At 45.1% G+C, this 25,515-nt stretch overlaps 1 protein-coding gene across 1 annotated transcript in view; it reads left to right on the top strand.

Annotated features, from left to right (window-relative positions):
* VPS13D (vacuolar protein sorting 13 homolog D) overlaps positions 1 to 25,515 on the top strand; it is a 217,108-nt gene that overhangs the window by 143,588 nt on the left and 48,005 nt on the right. The window contains exons 64-65 of the mRNA XM_080922046.1: positions 2,110 to 2,244; positions 3,365 to 3,532. Coding sequence (XP_080778172.1) covers positions 2,110 to 2,244; positions 3,365 to 3,532 — 303 coding nt within the window. The remainder of the gene's footprint in view (positions 1 to 2,109; positions 2,245 to 3,364; positions 3,533 to 25,515) is intronic.

Below are 25,515 nucleotides of genomic sequence, written 5' to 3'. Positions count from 1 at the left end.
CTTCCTGTTGTCTCTCACAGGTCAGTGGGGTAGGGTTGGCTTCAGCAGAACCTTTCTAGTGAGCTCATATCTTTAAGTTAGGTAATTTTAGCTTTTCCACATGGTGGAAGCATCAGAATAATCAGTGTAGAGGCCTGAAGGTCTCTCGATTCCGATACTGACTGATTGCATGTCCTTACCTTTGAAGCAAATGACAATTATTAAAGATTCTAGATTTTCGGCAAATACACCAACATTTATCCATGGAAGATGCAAAGTACCGTGGCTGTTTTAACTTAGCATAAGTACCTGGGGACACACTGAATGTGTACAAGGTATTCACATAGAAAAAAGAAACTTTGTTGGTGTTGTTAAAGGCCTGGCTAGATTAGGGCAGAGCCCAAGATTTATAGTGAAGAGTTCCCACGACAGTCCTCAAGGTTATGAGTAGAGTCAGAGCACTCACAGTTCCTTCCAGGACCACATCAGTTAAAATGGGAGCGCTGTAGTGAGCGGAACACAAAGGAGTGGAAAGTCATGTGACTGTAATAGAAAGTGCTCATTAGTGCTTAGGCACATACTGCCTACAAAGGTGTGTAGGGACCGAAGGTTACATAAGAACCAAGCGTGCAGTGTCACGGTGTGAGTGTGAAATAAAACAGACATCAGGCTTTGTGGCCTTAGGAATGAAGACACAGAGAGCCTCTGACCATAAGAGAAAAGATTGAAAAGAATGCTCTCCTTTAAAGTAAGCTTGACTCATGACTGAGAGATACCATTTAATGAATAGTAAGACCAGATACAGAGGAAGAGAAGGCTTCTGCACTATGTTTATGCATATACAGAAGTCCTCCAGAGCAAGACACACACAGGGGCTTTTCTAGACTTCTGGGAAAAGTGTGAGCTTTCCTGGCTCCCCTGAAACTTTTTGGCAGTATATACTCAGGTTGAACATGCTCATTCTTTCTTAGCCAGCAGCCCTGCTCCTAAACAAAACGGAAACAACATATGTAGATTCACCAAAAACACGGGTTAGGAATGCTTCAGCTACTTCGTTCATAATAGTAAAAAATTTTCAGTGTCTGGGTGTGACAGTACACATCTTGGATTCTAGCACTCTAGAGGCAGAGGCAGGAGGATCTCTGTGAGTCTGGGGCCAGCTTGGTGTACAAAGTAGTTCCAGGTCACCCAAGGCTTCATAGAGAACTCTGTCTGTCTCAGAACACCCAACTTTACACCAACACTAATGGTTCAGTGAGTATTACTTGTGTGGTGTAATATATAAAAATGGAAATTAATAACATACTTATATGCAACAGCATAGAATGCAAAATCAAGAAAACATAATCTGTGGAGAGAAGAAATTGTTTTGTAGGGGGCAGGCTGCTTTCAAGGCAGAATTTACTTACTGACCTTGGGACTGCTGTGATGGTTTAGTAGTTAAAGCTCTTGCCATTGTGAGCAACAGGAGTGAAGTCAGGATCCCAGAACACTACATAAAATCTGAGTGGGTGTGCTGTCCTGTCTGCAGTTCCAGTCTTGGAAAGCAGAGAGATGTTTGGCGCAAGCTGGCTAGTAAGACTGGCTGTCTGAGAGCTCGTAAGTTTGATGGGAATACTCTGCCTCAAAGAACAAGGTGGAAGAGAGTCAAGGAAGACGCATATCAGCTTTGCATTTCAACACATACACACTTCCACATATGCACACATGATCATGCCCATAACCCCCCCCCACGCCCCACATACAGGAACATGCAAGTGACAATAAGAGGCAGAAGCAATAAGATAAAAGGAAACAAATTGAGTGTTGTGTGCTATGGCTGTGCTGTCCCTGTGCAGTGTGCATTAGTCAGAAAGGAGGGCATGGCAAACACAGGTTTCAAACAGACCAGAGGGACTCTACTGTGAGCCCGCAGTGTTTGCTGCTATAATGATGAGAATATGTATGATTTTGGGTAATAGAAATTTATATCTTTTTTTCCTGTTATATTTTACTTTTATAACTATAGGGGAAATCCTTAGATCTAAATGGTAATCTTTAGTTCATAGTTTTTCATGGATTCTAGAATTGTAGCACCCCAGAAAACCATCCTGATGTTGAAGTCTGTAGTTTCCTTTCTTTTCTACCTAGGCCCTGAAAAGCACCCTGGGATTCCCACTGATTCGGTTTGAAGATGCTGTGATCAATCTGGACCCCTTCACTAGGGTGCATCCCTATGAGACCAAGGAGTTTATCATCAATGACATCCTCAAGCACTTCCAAGAGGTGTGTGAGCATACAGGGAGGGGAGGGAACGGCAGGGTGAAGATAGTCAGGGCCAAGGAGTTTTTTTTTTTAGGTATTGGAAATCTGTTACTTAGATATCACTACTGTGTCACATGTCTTGGGTCTCTCTCTCTCTCTGTCTCTCTCTCTCTCTCTGTCTCTCTCTCTCTCTGTCTGTCTGTCTCTCTCTCTGTCTCTCTCTCTCTCTCTCTCTCTCTCACACACACACACACACACACACACACACACACACACACACACACACACACACACACGATACCCTAAGAATCCCAAGATTGACTTAAGAGCTGTTTGTCTTGTTCCTCAAAGCCAGTAGTCCTGGGGGCTTCCCTAGGTTAGTCACAGCTCTTTGTGGTTTAGTTGATGCTTCAGTGACAACACAGAGTACTGTGAACTCTATGTGCCGGGCATGGCCTGCTTTCAAGAACCACACCACTGTTTAATGCCTCTGAGACCTTGACCTTGAGTTGAACTTATGTTTGGACATTTTCCATTTTGTATTTTTAATCTAGACAGCACAGCCCCAAATATAGAGCCTTTAGTGGATCATCAGATTGTACAGAATTTGTTAGTTTTCACAGTCAAAGCTTATCCCATCTTCTTTTTCTGCCCTCCTCCTTTCGTTTCCTAATGAGATAGTTCCCCATCTGCCTCTAATGTTCATGAGCAGATAGATACTCCTGGAATCCAGTGAGAGTTTGCTTACCAAGCCTGAACTCTCTCTCCTCACATACTCCAGCTGAGTATAGACTCCAAAGCTTGTTCCCTCCTTCCTCTTGCCTGATTTCTCCTAGCAGAGATCATGGGAAGGGGAATATGATGCTTGCTCTTAAAAATCCCCAAAGAATCTTTCCAGTCTCACAGCTGCTTTTATTCTCCTAACTATCCTTGACGAATATTTTTAAGTATATTGGAACCAGTTCCTAGTGTGTGTGTTGAGTGAAGTTTAGGGACATCCATGAGAGCACAGGAGGTCATTGGAGGGTGACGAAACCTGAAAATGTCATTGTTGACAGTTCTGGAGGATGAGATAGATACCTAACCTTTTCTTGGGGACACTGGTACTGACGTGGCTTTCCTCCTCCTTTCCATCCCACAGGAACTCCTCAGCCAGGCAGCTCGGATCCTAGGATCAGTAGACTTTCTGGGCAATCCCATGGGCCTTTTGAACGATGTATCGGAAGGGGTCACTGGACTGATAAAGTATGGAAATGTCGGGGGCCTCATAAGAAATGTTACCCATGGAGTGTCAAATTCTGCTGCCAAGGTAAGAGAATATTGATGAAATGACATGATTAGCCTCAAGAGGCCTCTCTGTCACTGGAGTTTCACTGGTGCATAGCTGGCCTGGAAAAATTATAGTCACAACCTCGAGTTTTTTTTGCTGCAAATGGTTTGCCTTCCTTCACTGTGGTGGTCTGCCAGGCAGGGCCAGTGAGCATGTTCCTTCACGTCTCATTCCCTAGTCCAGCTCTGCGGCTTTCCTGGTCACTGCAGTTGTCTCCTGACTCTGGGTTTTGTGTATCCTTCGGGGTATGGCTTACACCATCCTTAGTATGAAGTAAAATTCCCATACCAAACAATATGAAATTGGACTGTGCCTTCTCTCTAAGATATACTAATTCCCTCAATTTTGTGGAAAAGTCTGAACCAAATGAGCTCCAATAATGTAGTAGCCTTGCAAGCCGTGTGAACCCAGCTGTGGGAGGACAATGGGGCTGTTCTCCTGAGTCTTGCAGCCCAGTGACCTCTTGGTTCCCAGGCATCTTGCTTGGTGGGTGTTTCGATGGTCTACTGTTGGTATCTAGCAGCTGGTTTTGTGTGTGAAGCTGAGGGCAGTGGAGGTGGCTGAATGAAGCTGCTGTTCCATAGCATATGCAAGCTGTCTGAGAGCCCATCTTGTTCCTGGAGAGCCTGACTCCTTCCTGTTGCTCTTTGCTCCACCATCTGTTCATGCAGATATTGCCTTGACATTCATGAAGGAGACCTGAAGAAGCACTTGTGGATACTTGTTGCTCCTTCCTATAGGCTTAACTCCTATGAGGCACAGGTGATATCCACCATGGGCTGCTGAGAAGAAAAGTTCCTCTGGCAGAGCGCCCCCCCAACCCCACCCCTTACCGTATCCCATGCTTTAGAGCAGGTAGGAAGGTGCACTAGGATTTTTTTTTCTGTGTTGTATGTATTCCTGATCATAAGGCATGTGGGGCAGGGGATGAAGTATCTTTTTCCAGAGTATTACCAGGGAGGACAGTCTCCCTCAGATCAGTGTCTGAGGCTGTGCTGTTACTTGGTCAGTGAAAGTGCTCACCTTGTGGGTCAGCACAAAACCATGTTGTTTTCAGAATAAAAGAAGGGAAAAAGAAGGAAATTTTCAGAGTACAACGTAGAAGCTGGTAAAATCAGGATAGGATCTGAAAGACCGTTTCCATCTCTTCTGGAGTCTTTCTTATGCCTCCCTCAGCTCCACACCTTACAGTGCAGCACAGCTCAGCTTCTAAGCACTTCATTTAGTCAGCCAGTGCCCCACAACATTCTGTTGTAAACACTCCACTTAAAGCTTTTATTATATCTCTCTGGATACCGTACTTTATATTGTTATTTCTTTTGCATAAGGGGCTTTCCAGGCTTGACTGCAAACTTTGTCCACTGTGTGTTTAGTCAGCATATTTCATGAGTCCGCCGTGTCTTCAGTAAGTTGAGCAATATTGGAGTTGTAGGCTGCTACTGAGGGAAATTGCTTTCTAATTTATTTTGATGAACTCTGGGTTTGTTATTACAAAATTAAGTCCATCTAGCTGCAGGACGGGAAGCTCACACCTCACATGTGGGGTCTGTCTGTGGGCACCAGACCAGGACATCTCTGATGCTGCGTGTGTGCTAATGTTCTCCATCTTCCTGTAGTTCTGAGGGTTGAAACCACACCTTCATGTTGTTGTGTTTGCTTCTCTGCACTCATGGGGGAGCCGAAGGAAGTGCAAATGACACAGGACTCAAGTCTGGCATGTGGAGAGAATTTAGAGATTTAGCGTTCCAGGGAGGAAGAGGGCAGAAGGTGGCCCTGCCCCTCATGAAACCACTGTCAGCCACCCCACTTTGCTGTGGTGTTGAAGTCAGTTTGTTTGTTGTGACTTGGACGAAGCTCTAGTAGTTCTGTGACATTCCTGGTGCCAACATTGTTAACAGGGAAGGGTGCTGGGTCAGGGTAGAGCATAGCTCTGTCACCGGGCACACTCTTGCTTGTAAATGCTTACTGAATGTCTTCTGTCTGTCCGACCTGTCACAGATGGGCACTTGCCACACACTGCCTTGTTGGAGTTAATCTCTACCCTGCAAATCAGGAAGTGAGGCTTAAAGGGCTTGGAAGCATCTTCAAGTTCAAATAACTAAAAAATACCAGGGGTGGACTTGATATAAGTTCAGCTCACATACCCCCTCCCCCATATCTTCCCTGTGTGTCTAAGGTCTTTTTTCAAGGACAGTAACAACTGCTAGCCTATCTTCCGGAAGCTTGTTACTAAACAGAGACATTGCTCTTTTAGCTGCTCAGTCCACTGCTATCCTGTCTCCCATTGTCCTTTCACCTGCAGGGCTTGGGGTGGGGTTGGTACCTGTGGTCACTCTCTCCACAGGCAGTCAGAGCTTAGTGCTTGCAAATGTGGCTCTGGTCTGGTGACATTTGGCTGTATAGATAACCCAGGTAGTTATGTTTGGCATTGTTAGTCCCAGAGTATCAGTGAAGAGACTGAAGCTTAAAGGTAAGAAATGACCCCAGCAGGCACCTATAGAAGCTTTATCTTCCCTAGATCACTCTCTCTTTTTGAAAGTTCCATGCATTGCTACAGTGTGTTTTGATCATATTCATCCACCACTTCCTCTTCCCAACTCCCCCTAGCGCCCCCCACTTTGTGTCCCTCCCAACTTCCAATCTCCCACTTTGTTCTTTTTTGGTTATGAATAAACCCTGAGTCCAATTAGTATTGCATGGGTGTGGGGTCATTCATGTGGTGTGTACAACTTACCAGCACACATGTCCCCAAAAAGAAAGTGACTCTCCCTCAGCCGTCAACTAAGCTCCTCCCTCACTGACTGACACTTGATCATCAACTCTAAGGTTATGACAGACATCCCCATGAATATTGAGGAAAAAAAAAAAAAAACCAATGGGATAAAGAATAAACAAGAGAATGGGATAGCTAGGAGTGGTGACACACCCTCAGCACTTAGCACTCAGGAGGCTGAGGCAGGAGAATCTTTTTTAAAGATTTGTTTATTATATATAAGTACACTGTAACTGTTTTCAGACACAACAGAAGAGGGCATCAGATCTTATTACAGATGGTTGTGAGCCACCATATGGTTGCTGGGATTTGAACTCAGGGTCTCTGGAAGAGCAGTCAGTGCTCTTAACCACTGAGTCATCTCTCCAGCCCGAGGCAGGAGAATCTTGAGATTGAGACAAGCAGAGGCTACTGAGTGAGATGCTGTCTGAGAAAACAAACCAAACAGAGGCCTGCTGTTCTCAGTGAATTGTCAAGGGTTTTAGCAACTCTGTAGAGGGGGTAGGTAGAGAATGAGGCTGGCCTTGAATGACTTCCTCAGAGTCCAGCTAGGCCCTCAGATGATGTTTTCTCCCACTTCTTTGCTCCCTACTTTGGGCAGCAGTGTGCCATTGAACGGTTTCCCTCTGCTGGCCCTTTGTCCCAGGAAACCAGATATGGAACTTTGCAGTGATCAGTGGACCTGGACTTTTCTCCTACAGGCCCTGCTGCAGTGCCTGCCTCATCTGCTGTGGCCTTGCAGCAGACAGGGCGTCCCAGCTGCCTTTTGTTTACGAACGAGCATTTGTTTGTGTTTGTTTTGCAGGCAGGGTATTTATGGGGCGCAGACGAGACTAACTCACTGTTTATTCAAGGAGAAAGTTAGATCTTCGCACAAAAGAATGTTCTGTGTAGATTCTGAAGGGGAACAGCAATTTATGACTTGTGTCTGTTTTTGTCATTATGTGTGACTGTTCCATTTTATTGTCGAGCTGATTATCCCCATAATAGCTTTTCCATGTACCTATAATCGAGAAATAGGTGGATGGCTTCTCGTAAGCATCAGGTTTTACTGTGTTTAAGTTGGCATGGTTTAAGTTGAGCAAAACTTTCTTCAGACAGTGATCTGCCCCTTGGAGAATGTAGGGTTTTATGTTTTTAGAAACATTTTGATCCCAAATCACCTGAAGGATTCCTTTTCCAACTCAGATGAGGTATGCTCAGGTTGTCACATGTGGGGAAATGACTCATGTTTGGGATCAGAGTTTTGTTTCATTTTCTTCAATAACCTTGAAGACTAAAAGGATTTCCTTACTTTGAATTACGTGTAGTTAGAGGCAGTTTTCTGGTGCTGACTAACCCATCCTTGCTCAGACGATTCTCAGCCATCTGGGTGGTCAGAAGTGTGTTTGGCACAGGGGAGAGGGTTAGTGGCACGAGAATCCCAAGTGACCAAGGTTCCCAAGAACAGCCTAGGCGTTCTCTCCTTCATTTGAGCAGGGAACTCCACAGCCTGGCAAGAAGTGAATGACAGCCCTTCATTTCCTAGTGTCAGTAAGTCAAGTGTGGGGACCTGAAGTTGTCACTGCAGCAGTGAGCAGCACACATTCCAAATGGCTTTAACTCATCACCCGGAAGAACAATTGCATGGTGGAAGGAAAAGATGAAAATAAAGACATGTGTCCCCGGTGCAGTGCCTTTCCTATCTAAGTACAAATATGGCTACTAAAAGAAATTGGATGTAATCAAGCTTAGTCATAGACCTTCATGTCCTTCAGGTCAATGTCTGGACTGCACAAAGTGTTATGCCAGTGAGTTGAACTAGACTCAGTTTTTACAGTTTTCTGACGGACACAACAACTATTTTGACCACTGAAGATTAAGATCACTGTGACTAGAAGATTTATTTTCTTTGAGTTCTTTCACCTTTATAATTGGCATCTAAAAGTTTCTGCCTGTTTATAACAAGTATTTTTGAACCAATATCCTAGTTGCAAACTACAATGGTGTCTGACTGGTCTTCAGACACCTTTCTTGGTGCCCCTTTCTTGGAGTGGATAAGCTGAGTTTACCTTTTGTGTGCTACTTCAATATTTTAAGCATTTCTAGGCAACTAGAATGTTTAAAAATACTAATATTTTAAGGAGAAATGACTCAGCAGTTAAGAGCACTGACTACTTTTATAGAGGACTTGAGTTTAGTTCCCAGCGTCCACATGGTACCTCACAACCATCTATAATTCTAGCCTCAGGGGATCCCATGCCCTCATGTGACCTGTGTGGACACATTCGTGCCCACAAGCACAATTAAAAATAAGAAAATAATATTTCACTTCAGCTCAGAGTACTTGAAACTAGGAAACATTGTATTTCCTTCTGTCAGTTAGTGACAGAACATTAACTTGTTTTTCTCCCTTGCTTTTTCCTTTCACTTTTTCCTCCCCTTGGTCTCTCCCATAGCTTTTAAACCTCTGTAGAGACACCTTGTGTCTGTGTCCTACAAGCACATGGCTCTCAGATGCTTAGCAATAGAGTTTAAAAGCCAGGTGGGGAACACTGGAAACAGTGCGTCATTCTGATTTTATGCTTAGTCCTATTGACCTGCTGTGTAGTTTGCTTCTTGGAGGAAATTAAAACTTGTATTTCTTCATTAGTCTCCTCGTCATTCCTCACTAGTCTCTGTTGGTCTTAGTCACTCTTTTCTGATGACGTCTGAAGGTCGGGAGAGGTCACCATCACTACCTTAGAGGTAAAGATGCTCTAACAGAAGCTGATAGGCTTGGAATTTTTCCCTGGATCTTCTAGCTTCTAGAACTTTGCTGGACATTGTTTCATGAGTCTTCCCTTGAGTACAAAAATAGGCATCATTCTAGTCTTGGAGTCACTCCTGTCAGTGCCCTCAATGAACCTTACTAGTAAATTCCCTATCGCAGAGTAGTTTCAGAGACAAGAAGCAAACCAAAATGACTCTTTCTTTTAGAGCCTTAGGAATTAACCAGGATGTTATTTGTGTCAGAGCTGAAAACTAACAAAAAGCAGGATGGAAGTAAAAAAAGATTAGAGCAGAATCTTTGTGGATGAAGAGACTATAAGAATTGAAGCTTATATCAAGGTATTATGTTAAAAAATCTAAGCAGTGTTGGGGAGGAAAGACTATGGGAGAAAAAGGTACTTCTACAAGACATGGGCCTTTTCTTTGCCTTGCCCCATAGTCAAATGATAACATGCTCAGGCCTAACTCATGGGGAACCAAGGGCATCCCAACGTGACCACAGGAGAGTACAGTTGTTCAGTACAGAAAAGCAGAGGGACACCGCATTCAATGGGCATGCGTGAAACGTGATGTCTTCTTTCCTTTCTGTTCAGCTCCAGTGGGGAAGCCCTCCTATGCATTTCTAAGAAGGAAGTGTCTAATTAAGCATGAGGAAAGTAGCCATAAGCCAAACATTAGGAAGCTCCTGGAAAGTCAGGTAAAGACAGGAAGACCACAAAGCTGGCTGTCTTGATCACTCCCTTGTCTGCGGTGCCCATCCCACACCTCATGTCTGAGGCTCTGAATTTATAAGGTCGAACCCAGATGCCACCAAACTTTCCCCTCTATTTCCCATGGCTCTTCATGCTGCTGTTACAGTAGCAACTGTGAGCTCTCCCTCTTCCTCTTCCTTGCCTTCTCCCTCCCTGACTCCGTGTGTGTGTGTGTGTGTGTGTGTGTGTGTGTGTGTGTGTGTGTGGGTGTGTGTGTGGGTGTGAGAGAGAGAGAGAGAGAGAGAGAGAGAGAGAGCCATAGGGAAAGAACACCCTGCTCTTCCTCAAGGATGGGGTCCACGGCCTAAGGAAATGTGAAGTGCAAATGTCTACTTATTGCATCCTGGAGGAGACTTCAAGCTTCCCAAGGGCAAAGATTCTGTCTGACATTTTTGACCGATATTCCTTGTGATCAGCCATAAATATTTGCTATAGGAAAAATGGAAGTGAGCCAGTTGCATTGTATGGGGTGTCTCTTATTTGGCTCTTCGTTTTTGCACTGTGTATGCTCAGCAAAGTTATGAAATAGAACACCAGCCTGCTTTTTATTATCTGTTGTTTAGTTTTTAATGTGATATAAACAGAACTGTAGAATGGTTGGTTTACAAGTTTGTCCCAAACATATCTGAAGCCTGCAGCTAACCAAAATAGAAAACAGGGCACGCATGGGTTGCAGGACCACAAGTTTAAGGCTATCCTGAAAGACAAAGTGAGACCTTATCTCAGAGACATTGACTTGGAGGATGTGCTCTCTTCACCAGCCCCTTGTCCTTCAATTCTCACATAGTATAGTCCACAGCAAATACTCATCATGTAGGATTCCAGCAGGCCCTGGCTCTGCCCAACATGGCAGGAAGCCTTGGTGGACTCTCAGAAAAAGGAGAAACTAGATTTCTCTAGTTCCTCTTGATCTGTTGAATAAAAATGTGGGTGGGAAAGAGCTATTTGCTTTCTTAGTAGAAAATACTTAGGTAAATTAAATTCATGTAATAAAACCTTAGGTTGGAGGCATTAAATGCCTAGTGTTTTTGCAGAAGTGAATGTTAAGAAGACTGTGCTTTCAAAACCAAACCATTGTTTCAGTTCTGGTTGTGTGTGTGTGTGTATGTGTGTGTATGTGTGATGTTCAAAGCCAGGTATTGTAGCCAGTGGAATGATTTTCTCTTTATTGGTAACTTGGAAATGCCCAAGCATTATGGCAAAGTCACAAAAGGAGGTGCAGAGTTTCTGTAAAGGTTTTATAGGCATTTAGCCTTTGTAGCAAGCTCCTGTCACTATCTGAAGTTCACACACTTAGACATTAGAGGTCAAGGATTATCCCCATTTGACAGATGAAAATGTTGAGTCACATTGTAGGTAATTAACTTCTGGAGGGTCAAATGGAGCTTGCAGAAAAGGACAGGACCCTGGGCTCCTTTGAAGCCTCAGGCTATTTCCCATAGCAATCACTACTGCTTCCTCCTCAGGAGCTGGAACACTTTCATGTCTAACTCACTAGGCTTGCAACATCCCTATGGGGCCAGCAGGCCGGGCTGTCGTCACTTTCCTGAGTGGTGAGAAAGTAAGTCACCAACCCCAAATGGAGCTGTTAGTGTTGGGTCAGGCTGCCAACTCCTCTCTGCCCTCTGGTCTGAGATACCCCAGGGAGCTAGCTGGGAGAGTATCTCCCAGGAGCACTCATAGCTTCCCAGATAGATGGCCTCTCTCTTTTCATAGCCATGCTGGGTTGTGAAGGGTGGGCGCTAAGATCCCAGGTAGGTACACAAGGCTACAGTCACACATCCAGAGAGAAATAAAGACAGGTAGAGTCTAAAAGCCCATTTCTAGTGACATTAGTGACTTTTATTTTATGTCCCTCAGCCCTAGAAAAGGAAAAATTTAGACTGCTACAGAATAATTGCCAAGAGAGACTAATCAAGTCAAATTAATCAGCAGACAAGATGAATTGTCAGGCCTCTGTGAATAAATGATAAAACAGGGGGAATTTGCTGCCTATTTCTCTGTAGATCAATAATAACAACAACAGTAATAGTGACTGCTCTCAAATCAGTATCACACACAGACTACTGACGTGTGTCAACTTAGTCACACAGGTTGACACACAAGACAACACACACAAGTCACAGCATAGACTTGAGGTCCAAATGCTGTTGTGAAAACATGGTGGCAGACTAGAACCTCTGTCTTCCCTAAGCACATGTTGTGTTCCCGAGAAGTCTCAGTCTGCTGGACATGGAGAGTTAGCCGTTCTCAGTTGTAGACTAGAACACAATCCCTGAGGATAACAGCCATGGGAAAGAATATCAAGATTGGCACTGAGCCCTCGCAGACCATTGAGCAGAAACCAAGACCTTGTGAGGATTCACAACCTGTTAGTCCCCAGGCCAGCTTTGTTATAGGCCTTACCCTTATGACTGGTGGGCAGCTTTTGGTTGCCTGCATCTTATCTTTTAGAAGGGAAGGGGGATTCTAGATATTTTTTTGGCATCCTTTTTAAAATTTTTACACTTGTATATGTGAGTGTATGTGGTATACACGTGTGGTGCCTGTGCATGCATGTACAAAGGCCAAAGGTTGGCATCAGGTATCTTTCTCTTTACCTAACTTATTTATTTTTTTGAGACAGAGTCTCTCCCTGAACGTAGTGCCCACCTGCTTAGGCTAAACTAGCAGGTCACTGAACCCCAGGACCTGTTCATCTTCCCACCCACAGGCACTAGGATTACAGGTTCTCTGTGCCTGGCTCTGTATCGGGGCCTTATGTTTGCCCAGCAGGCACCTTGCCCACTACTCCATTTCCCCAGCACCTTTATTTTTTTTTAAACATTATCTCTGTGGATTTTATGTGTTCCCATGACTACCTTCCACAACAGACTAAGAAAGGCAAGGATCTAGTTATTTCCTCTCAGGCTTTCAGGGCTGTGCTGTGAACACTGTGGGGAATGTCCTTGAGTTGTTGCTCTGACCCATCTGCTCACCTGTGTGGGGAGGGAGGCAGGGCTGCTTTGAAGCAACTCACCTAGCTAGTCTTTCAACAGGATCTCATCCAGCCAGTTAACCCGGGCAAAGCTGCACTTCCCACAAACAAAGCCAAGTAGGAAGCCCTTCCTTAACCAGGCTTAGAGGACAGCTGGTGAGATGAGGCAGAAATGAACTTCAATAGACACATAGTTTTGGGGGCCCAAATTTATCCGAGGGGTTCTCTAAGTATTCATGGTTTGCCTGTGTCTCCCATAACTGCTGTTGTCATCAGTTCATTCCAGAGTCTATATAAAAAGATAATCTAGGGGTAACGTGCCATGGGAAGAGGCCAGGCCTGTCTTCTTTGGGGTGTGTAGCAAGGGCAGAGAATGTAAAAAGGCCACATGCTCAGTGGGAATATGGCTATGTGAATCACAAGCCTTTGATAAACTTCTCTTCCCTTCTAGAAGGGTCTCTGCTTCTGGAAGCAAAATGCTGGTGCTGTGTCTTTACCGTCGGCCGTGGTCTCTTTTGGCACAGGAGGCTCTGGATGGCTTTCCTATGACTTTGTGGGTGCCAGGAGTTTGGGTAAAGCAAACCAGGGTGGGCTGGATACATCTGTGTCCTGGATTTCATGGTTTTGGCCTTTGCCAAGGGCTGTCACTGTCAGGTCACTCCCAGCCATTGTCCTCACTGGAGTCCGTTGATGAAACTTTAACATTTCATTTTTACCTTAATCCAGAACACTCTGCCAAACCAGCCAACCAAATGGTGACTAAATTCTGACCCCTCTTTGGGACAGATGAGCACTGTTCCCACTTGTGCCATGTCTGTCTTTCTGTTCTTGTTTTCATTCAGACCTAAATGCTCCCTCCATCTGGAGACTCTTCACAGCTGAGGTGTTTTGTCAGAGCAAGATTGCAAAGAGTTAACACTTTTGCTTTTTCCGCAAAGTTATCTGTGAAGAGTATTAGTTGTTTAATAAAGCGTGCCTGCCCTCCCGATGAACCCGCCAGTGACTCTGCAGCTGGGGTCATTCCAAGTTCACGCGGTGGACTTTTGACTGCCTCTGTGTCTGTGAAAACAGCCGGCAGCTCCTGCAGGGATCATTCATTCAGGCCTGTAACATAAAACTATTGCCAATGGGCACCTGCTGGGCCAGCTTCCCAGGAGGGTGGGGAGAGAAGATACCAAACTCCTCAGGCATCTGTGGAGATAAGAGCCATTGGGGCTCAAGGGATCTCTAATCAGGCTTGCCCAGGACCCACTTTGGGCCAGTAGGCCAGTGTCAGAGTGTTAGCTAGCCAGGGCTTTGACTGGGGGGGTGGTTGGGAGGGACGAGTTGGGTGGGGGCAGGTAGAGGAAGAAGGAGGGTGGGAAGGAGAAGGGGGTGCAGAAGGAGGAAGAAAGATTCAGAGTACATTCCCCAAATTTCCAGCCCATTCTTAATTCCTTAAAACAAGAAAACAGTCAGTCCATTGGTGTGAATATTTCTAACCTTTAAAAAAAGTTGTTCATTCTGCCTGAAACTGTATTTATTGATTCTAACTGCTCTTTTTGTCAAATTCATGTACCACCGAGATCACATCTCACTGAATTGGCCCTGTCCTTGAAAGCCTGCTAGCCAATAGCCTGAATCCCATACATTTAGGGATAGCTTTTACATATCTAGCAACAAACATATGCGTAGGATATGATCCAAATTTTTCCCCTTTGCTTGGGAAAAAAGTCCACCTGCCTGCTGGAAAGGATACGGCTGGGAGCTCTGAATAACCAAGTCCATGCATGCTGTCATGCGTCAGCAGAGGAGACGCAGCAGTGTGGCACTGAATGTCAGCGTGTACAATCTGGAGAGTACTGGCCGGTTCTGTCATAACACATATGCTCCACATACAGTGTTTCATAAAACACAAGTCACCTGTAAATGTTTGATTTACCTCCTCGTCTATGTATTTACTTAGCCTGCATCTTACCATCATTTCCAGTAAACTGTTAACTGTATTTATAGGCCTGGGCTATTCTAATCTGCCTATGATGATATACTGCTTAAAAGCAGCTTTGTTCTCACAGAAGCCTTTCATTCCTCATAACTTTGTGCAAAGAAACATTTAACTTAGTTCTGCACTACTGATAACAGTCCCAGGAAATTCCGGGCAAAAGCCAGAAGCCCATTTTCTTCATCAGGGACTGTGGCCACATCTGGCTCTGTGTGCTCTGATAAAGAGGACAACAATGTTAATTTTGTATTTCCTTGGCTTTTGTCTCTCATAATTTGTTGCCAAAATGATCAGGCAGTTTGTCCACCTGCATGCTGTTTGTGGACTGTGTGGTCACAGTGCAGAAAGGAGCCAGACCACATGGAATGCTGTCGTCTGTGAACTGCCTTTCCTTTTATTCCTCAGTGTTGCTGTACAGATGTCGGGGTGGCTATCAGCACCCACTGTGCCATTGAGGTAGATTTGTGTTTAACGAAATAGCTGAATGAGCATCTGTCAAATATTAAAGTCTAAGCTGGGGATGTAGCTTAGTAATCAGTGTTCTCTGTCATATGTGAAGCCCAGGTTCAGCCCTGAACAGTGTTGTTTTGTTTTAAGGTAGTAGCTAACATTTATTGTCTGCAGTGTGCTGGACACAGTGACAGCTTTAACACAAACTGATTCGGTTTATTTATTATTGTGGATGCACGTGAGTGTGCATGCCCACGGCACATGTATGGAGAGCAAAGGGTTATGTCCTAACACCATGAGTTCTGAGGATTACTTCTTACCCACTGAACTACCTCAACAGCTCCAATCTAATCTGCCTAATCCTTAGCACCATAGTTCCAACTTCTCCTTTTACAAAAGACTCCCTCAGATATTAGTTAAGTTGCTCAAAATTAGAAGAGCAAGGCCCATACTGTGACAGGCCCATCTTGTACCAGTGCACAGGTGATGCCCTGTCAGTGGGCTTCCCTGCTGGATCCCCTTAAGTACCTTATTTGTAAGAGTTAACCGGTAGGTGCTGGGCTCAAGGAGGTGCAAAGAGTACTCAGCGTAGCCGAACATCACCTCCTAGACTCTCCTTTTGCACAGAAGTGCTTTTGTAGATGCAGTGGCTCTGTCCAAGATGAAGCATGTAGCCCAGAGCCTGAGACACTCAGTAAAACTCTACATACAGACCTACCTAAATATAGAGTTATGCAAAAACCTTCTAAACATGTGAAACATGAAGCTCAGAAGCCAAGACAGTCAAACAGTTTAACAGGTTTACTTTTCCTTTAGCTTGCAACTGTATGTAGACAGCTAGAAACTCCAGGCTCTATGCTAGATACCAAGGAATTGCTGGAGAAAACTAAGTATTTACCCCTCGGGGGCACCACAGTATAGGAAGGAAAAGGATGGGAACCATGTGTTCAGGGAGCATCCAGGTGCTGGGGCAGGGAGCAAAGGAACAAAAGGAGAAACCCATGGAGGTGGGTGCCACACAAACAATAGATTACAGACAGGAAGAGGAGGGACTATGTGTGTGAATCACAGAGCAATTGTGTGTGTGTGTGGGGGGGGGGGGTTCTGTGCCCGAGCCTCGGAGTGAACCACTTGGCTAGCTGGGCTAGTTAAGAAACTGACCCACTGTTTGCCTCCTGACTCCATAAGGAATGAAAATAAATCAACTTAAGTGTTTGACATTTGGAGCCTAGTACTGTTGTCATACCTGTGATCTACACAGAGAAGAGTTATTGTTTTGCAATTGCATTGTGTATATTGAGGAGAAAGAATCACACCGTCAGGACAAACCAAACAGTCAACCTCACATACTCCAGGGTGGAAGACCTGACTCACTTAAATGTTGTTTGTTTTTTAATTATTCATGTAGTATGTATGTTTTCTCACATGGAGGTAAGAGGATAACTCAGAAGAATCAGCCCCTTCCCTTTGAGCTCTAGGTGTAGAACTCAGGTTGTCAGGCTTGGCAACAAGCTCCAAGTGAACCATTTTGGTACCCCACCCCTTATGTACCTAGAGCTCACAGCCAAAGGAACTGTGTCTGCTTGCCTGCTGTGGTGGCTTGTAGATACACCAGACTGTTCTTTATGGCCAGAGTGGCTCTGCCCAGGCACCTCAGCACATCTCATTAACCAAGTGCTCCACAGTAGAAAATTGCCCTCCTGAAGCTAGAGCCAGCAGACTAAGGGCCTGCAGGTGAAGCAGCTGGACCACAGGAGGAAGAGAGGCAGCAGGTCTGTCTTCAGCCATGCTGTTCTGCAGAATGTGGAGCTCAGTGTGTGCAGTATGTCCCACTGACCCCCAAACTACTTTTGGGAAATTCTCTGACTCCTTTAAGCTGCTTGATGATCTTTTTAGCAAATAGGTAAACTAGATATGGCCTGGAATTGAGAGGGAAGAGCATGTTTCCTATGGGAGTATGTTTCATGGCCTCCACTCCTAAACCCTGGTCTCACCTGCTTTGATCTATAGATTCTTTTCTAGAAATCTGTCCTCTCATGTTTCTCAGTGCAGCTAACATGCCTAGAGCTTGGCTGAGACTTTTCTCTTTCACATATGAATTAAAAGAAGGTATTTATCTTGAGGCACACATGACCTCTGCTTTCCTACAGCTATGTAGACTAAGTACAGATGGCTTCTTGGTGACCTCTTAGAACCTTTGAGCCATTGGTTTCCAGTGCTCAGAGTCATTTGCCCAGCAGTTGGGCTGGGAAGCAGCACCTGGGTCCTTTGACTCAGGGTTGAAGTTGTGTTTCTTGGCACATATGGTCAAGAGAAAGTCCCTGGTGCAAGCCTCTCAAGACTATCCCTGACCCTGACTTTCTCAGCATGCCTTGTATGCCCATTGCCATCACCCAAAACTTAAAACTTTGTGGCTGGGCAATTGTGTCCTAAACTTAGGTAGAATGAGTCACCATTATAATCCTTGGAGAAATTTGCACATGCTAAAGATTGACTGTTCATGCACTGACCCCCATCCCCACCTCCATCATAATTCTGGTTTCTTACTTGTAGGGTGATATTATTAGCATCAGAGTCTTAGAGGGCGATCGGGTCATGAAGGTGGAGCAGTCATGATTGGGATTAGCACCTTGCTTTGAGATTCGGTCTTGGACTGCTGGAATTACAAGCATGTGCCACTACATCTGGCAGGGCCCAATACCCTTTTATTTTCTAAATAATCATTATTATTGTTTTTAGATAGTCTTGCTGTTTAATCCAGATCAGCCTCAAGCTCAAGATTCTCCTGCCTCAGCCATTTAAATACAAGGATTACAAGCTTGCATTTTCATGTTTGGCACAGGAGTGGCCTTTTAAAATGAGCCAGTTCACCCTTCCCACTCACTGAGTTCACCCTTCCCACTCACTGCATGAGGTTATATTGAGAAAACTGATGAATGGGAAGCAAACCCTCTTGAGACTTCGAGTTCTGGGCAAAGCCAGGGCTTCCTCGGTGTTCATACAGAATACCTATGCTAAGAGTTTGGTTTTATCTTAGCTCACCTGCAGGATGGGGACACTTAGTTCCACCTTAGCAAGTCCCTGGGCTCAGTCCAGTGGTTGGCTGTAAATATCTGCATCTGTCTCAGTTAAGTGCCAGGCTTTTGTCTGCAAGCATATCTTGGCATCAGCAATAGTGTCGGGTTTGATGTCAGTGCATAGGATGGATCCTCAGTTGGGCTGATCTCTGGATGGCCTGTCCTTGAATCTCTGTTCCATTTTTTTGTCCCTGCATTTCTTTTAGACAGGAACAATTCTAGGTCAAAATTTTTGTGATGGGTAGGTAGCCCCATCCCTCCACTGTGTCTGTCTACTGAAGGTGGTCTCTTCAGGTTCCATCTCCCCAATGTTGGACATTTTGGCTAATATCATCCCCACTGGGTCCTGGGAGCCTTTCATATCCCTGGTGTCTGGGACTTTCTAGTAGCCCCCCCCTTTCCATCCCACATTCCATATTGCTACATATTTCTATTTATTTTCTTGACCCTCTGGGCTTCTCTCCTGCCCCCCCATACCTTATCCTGCCCCACCCTTTTCCCTCCCCCTCCCCTCCCCCATGTAGGTCTCTCCCTCTTTCTGCCTCCCATGATTTTTCCCCCTTCTAAGTGAGATTGAAGCACCCACATGGCACTAAACTGTCTTACTCTTCCAGAGGCTAAAGACAGCTTCAGCATCTTTCATGCCTAGCTCTTCAGTCACAAGTCGCCTCTCCAGACACTACCTGAGGAGAACAGCGACTTTGTGCAAAGCATTCTCAAAATGCAGCCTCTGTCCTAAAAGGTCAATCCCAAATAGGCTAATATGTTCTCAGAAGCTGCTTACTTTCCTTGGGAATATCTGTTGTTCTTAGTGAGTTAAGAGTTGGAAGACAAGAGGACCTACCAGGACAGGGAGAAGGAAGAAACAAGGCTGTATCAACTTTAATGACACTTAACCCCCAGAGTTCCATTGGACTTTGCTAGCGTCACTTCTCCAAGCAGAAAGGTGTATACCTTGGGTCTCTGTGTGAGTTTTGTGACATTCTGGAAGATATTTTCCCACAGAGATAAACATAGAGCTGAGTCCCCTCTCTAGACACTCCTTGGTTGGCTGTGCTCACACTCCTGGTGTCTAGGGAAGTAGGGATTGTAGCTGTCCTTCTGCTGTGAAGACTGAACTAGCTAAGTGCTTTCACAGGTGCTGTCACAGGGTGGTGCCCGCTGCTAGCTGGTTTTGGTGGGCCCTGGGTACTGTTCCAAAGAATGTCATGTTCATCAGCAGCTGGGAGTTTCTCTTACCTGTATTGCTACAAAGTTGCCTCCAACTTCAGCTTCATTTATTTGAAGAAACTGGGAACTCTTCCTAAAGCCATGAGCCCCATCCATGTTCACAGCAGGGCTGTCAGATGGTTCTTGATCACATGGTCAACCCCTCATGTCTTGCCAGGCTTTTTGGCATTGACATCTGAGACATACAGCACTTCTCAAGATGGAGTCCTTTTTGTTGGTAGTGGTGGCAGGGAAGCGGGTGGGGATAGTTTGCCTCTTTCCTGTTGAATCAATTTCCAAAATTTTGTATTTTGAGATTTTGGTCAATTTGTAAGTGACATGTTTGTGTTTTGATCTTAAATATTCCTAAAGGGAGTTTTTCAGTTGGCTTAGTCAGTGCTAATGGCAGAGGCGGCCTGGCTCCTTTTCAAAATCTGTGAGCCAGGGCTAAAGAGATGGTTCAGAAGATAAGAACATTGGCTGCTCTTCCAGAGGACCCAGGTTCAATAACCCAGAACCCACATAGCACCCCATAACTACCTGTAACACTGGTTCCAAGGAATCCATCATCCTCTTCTGATCTCTTTGGAAACTGCATGCATGTGCTATACAGACATACAGGCAAAATAGCCATTCACATAAAACAATAAAAATTAAAAATAATGAAGTCCACATGCCTCACTAGGGTAGAGATAATTGACCAGCATCATAGGCTAGAGATAATTAGCAAGGCATTATGATGTGACCACTATGTAAGGTATTTTACCTCATAATCTGGCTCAGTATTTAGGCACAAATCTTTGGTTATCAACTGCATATCAAGTTAAGCTGCTCAGAACAGCTTTTCTCTGTATGTCATAGGGATCTCAGAAGACTAGCATCCTCCACACAGCCACCAAATCATCTGCCATGAAAGCCTCCTTACAGCGTGTGCAGCCACTAAATGGCTAAGTTCTATACCCAACTGCCTTTAGAGGCTTCTTGGGCTTGTGAGATAGCTCAGATTATAAAGGCTATTGCCACCAAATTCAGTGATTTGAGTTTGATCCCTGGTATCCACATAGTAGCAGGAGAGAAATGACTCTGACAAATTGTTCTCTCAGCTCTATACACATAGTAGCACACAAATAAACCTCCTAGTAAATCAATCAATCAGTCAATCAATCAATCAATCAATCAGTGAAGTTTTTATTGTTGTTTTAAGACAGGATCCCTCTACATAGCTCTGTCAAGACATAGAACTCACTGTGCCTTCAGATTGCCTTCAAACTCACAGAGATCCACCTGCCTCTGCCTCCCAAGTGCTAGAGATTAAAGATGTACCCCCATTATGCCCAGCAATCAATGTAAATTTTAAATTAAATTTGATAAAAACCAAGAGGCACTTTGTATACAAGATTCTTGTAATCAATGTGGGAAAACCTCAAGACATGCCTAAATCCAGTCTACTGGCCTGTTGAAGTCACTCTCCTTCATTCTGCTGTCTCTGTGCTTTCAGCAAACTCTACCAGTCCTTTTGAGAGAAAAAGCCAAATCCTATTATGGAAATGCTTCAAACCACTCTGAGCTTCCGGATTAATCTGAAACTACATCTGAGTTCATAACTGGGTCACAGTTGCAGAACAGCAGAAACTTGCCAGTTCAGCTGGTGTGTTCCTCAGGCCAGTTAGGACCCCAGCAGTCTCCAGGCTGGACCTTTCTGATTGCTTTTAGACCTTGTGCTCTGAGATAATCGGGTGCCTATGGATAACTTTGTTTCTTAATGAGAAGGAGTGGCATGTCTGATAAGTGTTTGTCTGTGAAATGGCTACACAGGACACATCCCAGAGCTAGAGAGCCTTAAAATTCCAGAGAACAGAGGAGGGGAAAGCAAGGTCACAGCTTGGAGGTGGTGCTGACAGAGTGAGCGTCTGGCCCAGCTTTCAAATACCTTACTATTCTCAGGGCTTCCCTGCTGGGTCTGTGTCCTCGGGACTACATAGAATTAAACCAAACAGAAGTGGAAACAGCCTGCTCTGTGTTCTGTAGACAGAAATCTGGGATTCCTAAATATCTCCCTTCTCAGTAAATCCCAACATGTACCTTTTCCTTTCTTTTTTTCCCCCTCTACTGTGTTCCCACTTACTGTTGTACAGCTGACAAGTAGCAGTTTGTCCTTTGTCAATTACAGACAGTTACTGGCTTGGGGTCGTTATTTCCTCTAACTTTTCCGTTCATAAGCATTACAGAAAGGTTTGGTGTCAAGACAGACTTCCCAGAGTATCTTGAAAGCTCTCTGCCCCCCCCCCCCCTTCCTTCTCTCTGTGTGGTGATACGGATTGAACCTAGGCAAGTGCTCTACCACTGAGCAACACTCCCCAGCCCCAGAACAGGTTTACTGTTGTTTTGTTTTGCTTTTGTTTTTTAATTGCAGCTGTTTTCATGATACCAAACAGAGGAATGTGGTTAGGAACTTAGTTTTGAAGTGATGCAGGTCTCAACTGACTTGAAGGAGGTTTATTCGATAGCTACCAACAGAGTTGAGAATGATTCTAGCGTGTAAAGAACCAACCTGCTTCTGAGAAAGATTAAATGATAAAATTGGACAGTCACTGGGCTCTGCTTCAGCTACCTCTGCATCCCCTCCAGACAGCCCTATGGAGCAGAAGCTTGCAGATGGATAACTGTGGTCTAGACAAAATAGGCGACTTACAGTGATGGGCTGTTGGTGACAGGCAGATGCCCCTGCTCTGTTCCAGCATGGTGGCCTCCTTGGCAGCAGCACAGCATGGCGATGGCCGTTCTGACTGTGCGTCCTGGGCACTGCTGAGTGCACTGGGAGCTGCTGCTGGTCATGCTGCCCTTGTACAGCCTTGCTCTTGGCTGAAAGACCTCTCCCTGATGCCACAGAGCCCTGTTACTTCTTTCTCTTTTCCTGTGAAGTGCACTCACCACCTGCCCTGGTTGGTGACAAGGAAGATACTGTCACCATCAGTTTACAAGGATCTTAAGGAGGAACTTTCCATTAGGTAAATAACTGTGAAAGAAGAGCCCCAGAGAACAGGGAGAAACTGAAGCCTAGGATCCTGTTACACTGGCCAAATACCTTTGGCACCCATGCTTGCTGAGTATCATGCAAGGGTCAGGGAAACAACAGCACAGAACTGAGGAACACAGTGTGAATTTTCTCCCTCCATGCCATTCTACTCTCTACTTAGATTTCTGAAATCAGTGGTTCAGAGCCAGGTCCCAAGCCCTGACTAGCTTGCAGTGTTTCTATGTGTATGTTTTTACCCCTGTGCTGCAAACAATGCTGTATAGAACTTAACGACTTTGGACTGTGGCCAAAAGGCACAAGTGTGGCGAGTGCCGATGCTTCCGTCAGCTACAGAAGGGAACCCACTGTAAGTGCGTGAGCAGGTTCCTGAAGGACGTTCTGTTCCTTGGCACCTTTCATCTTCGCTAAGCTGACGTTTACTTGAAGCTCTAAGTGGTTTTGTAGGCTTGAGCTGTTTTGTGTTTTAAAGAGCTGGATTGACTTAACTCTGTAAACCCCCTGCTGTGGGGGTATTGACTATAACCACCAGAGTAGCTATTTGCTCACAGATGATTTCCCAAATGTCAGTACCTTTCCCAGTGTTAGCCCAGTGCACGCTCTGCTCCAGAGCTGCCAGCTCCCTCTGAACATGGCGTGCACCACACCGGAGGATCCTGTCATGCCATGGCACTGTCGAATGTGTTTATCATTTTACAGAAGTTGAAGCTTCTCAGCACAGTATCGAGTGTCCAATATATTATCTCTCCTGTGGTAAGGGCTGTAACACCTTGTCTGACCTCAACAAATCCTCCAAAGTGACATTTTTAATGTCCACCTAGGGGCTAAGAGTTAAAGTCACTGCCCATGGTCACTCTGCTATTAAGTGTCACAGTCAGAATATGAACTCTGGTGTGATTGTCTTTCTGTTACAACTCACACTCACGCATACCTCTAGGTGGCCACAGTAGCTCTTGGGCTGCTGCCTGTTAGACTGACCACATATCCAAGCTTAAGTTGCTCACATCCTAAAGACTTTGATCCTTTCCTCTAGAAGCCTCCAAGAGTCACATCTCCTTTGAATACTCTGGATGTCAGACTCCAGCATTCATTTACCTCAAGATAGTGAGAAAGGGGGTAAGGTGACCATGCCCTGCGTCAGTCAGATCACTTCAGTGCTGACATTGTAGGTCTTATGAGCATTTCTACCCTGTTGATGATTACCTTCAAAGCTGAGGGCATGGTTAGGAAGTGTTTCCCAGCCACAGCAAAGTCAAGGTTGTAGGCACAGAGAGGACCAGTCCTAGAATTCCTCCACAGCCTGCATATCAGCATGTTGTCTGTGGGGGGGAGACAGTGGTGTATTTTTCCTACTCACTTGGATGAATATGAGAAGTGACTTTAAAGATGATCATGCATGGGTCCCCAAAGTGATAGGAGGCCAATGTCTTAATCCCTGTGCCTACCATCTGTCTGGTTTTGGTTTTGTTTTTACTGTAAAGTGTCTCTTGGTAAGAACTGACCAACCTCCTAACAGGTCTGAATAGGTCACAGACTTCAACATCCTCCATTTTTTTCTATTCTCAAAACTGCTTTCTGTTGAGCAAGGTGCCACATATTCTTAATCCCAGAATTTGAGAGTGAAAGCAGGAGGATTAGGAGTTGTTTAGCATCGTACGCTTATACAGCACAATCTCAAAGCCAAAGCAAAGGGCTGCTTTCTAGGAGGGCAGACTTTTATAATAGTAGCTTATGGATATCTTTTTATGCTTTCAACTCACAAGTACCAAACACCAAAGCTAGATAGATGGCTTGCACAAATAGTTTTTATGGCAGAAAAGTAAGAATAGTAAATTAACTTAGGTGTGGACATCTTTAATAACAAAAGTAAAGTTCCTAGCCAGGGTGTTTCATGCCTATAGTCTGGGGCAGGAGAATCATCAGTTTGGGCACACATAGACAGACCCTATCTCAAAAACAAAACAAAACCAGATGAGGCACCAGAGAAGCATTTGGAAGAATCTGGCATTTGGAACAGAGTGACCTCTCTCGAGGGCTTGTTGGCATTAGGTATTGGGCAGCCGTGGCATTAATGCCCTTGTCATAGGCCCTCTCCTGAGCCTCTGGTGTCTGACTGGTTTTACAGAAGGGATTGGAAGAAGTCTGGATCATGTTGGGCACCCCTCCTAGATGATATCCCATGCTCAGAGGAGGAAAAGGTAGTTCTTATCTTTATCTTCACCAGCTGCCTAAAAGGCAACATGGCTTTCATTTATAATTTCTTCACAGTGCTTACCTCTTCTCCAACTGAGGAAGAGCCCAAAGGTGACCTGGGTGCTCAAGGGCATCCTGCAGAGACTGTCATTGACGTGCACCACATGGCTGTACCGCACCACCTCTGGGGCTTGGGCACAATGGGGATTGTGTTAATGCTAGTGCTCCAGCTAGTGCTGGCTGATGCATCTAGATCATCACTGTCATTGCAGTGAGACCTGTAGCTGCAGGGTAGGCCCCAAGGCTGGTGCTCATCTTCCCATTGAAAGTCCACACTGGCCCAGGCTCAGTGCTTTGTAAAGACATGCGCCGCGTAGACTGCTTAAAGTCCAGCTGGAAAGGTTTTGGAAGCCATCCACCGAACACTGTAACTTTATAGGTGGTCCCACTCTAACAACTTGGTTTGGGGCCTTGAGTTCATCTATTGTGAAGAATGGGGTGTTAAAGTTAAATCAGAGTTTGGCTGGCTACAATTCTAACCCTTTGAAAAGGGTGACTGTTCTAGGACTAGCAGCTGACTAATGGTGGTAGGAATACTAGTTGGACACCAGGCCCTGTGTTACTATTGCTGATCTTGCCAGCCATGCAGCTGAAGAAGGTACCATTGCCACGCTCCAGTGCAAATGGAGGCTCAGAACCCAAAGCTTCCACAGTGCTCTAGGGGTCTGACATCTGGCTCAGGCCCATGTGCAGGGTCCTGGCCTT

This window comes from Micromys minutus, assembly GCF_963924665.1.
Source record: "Micromys minutus genome assembly, chromosome: 9".
Classification (NCBI taxonomy): Eukaryota; Metazoa; Chordata; class Mammalia; order Rodentia; family Muridae; genus Micromys; species Micromys minutus.
This window is presented reverse-complemented; position numbering and strand designations above follow the sequence as displayed.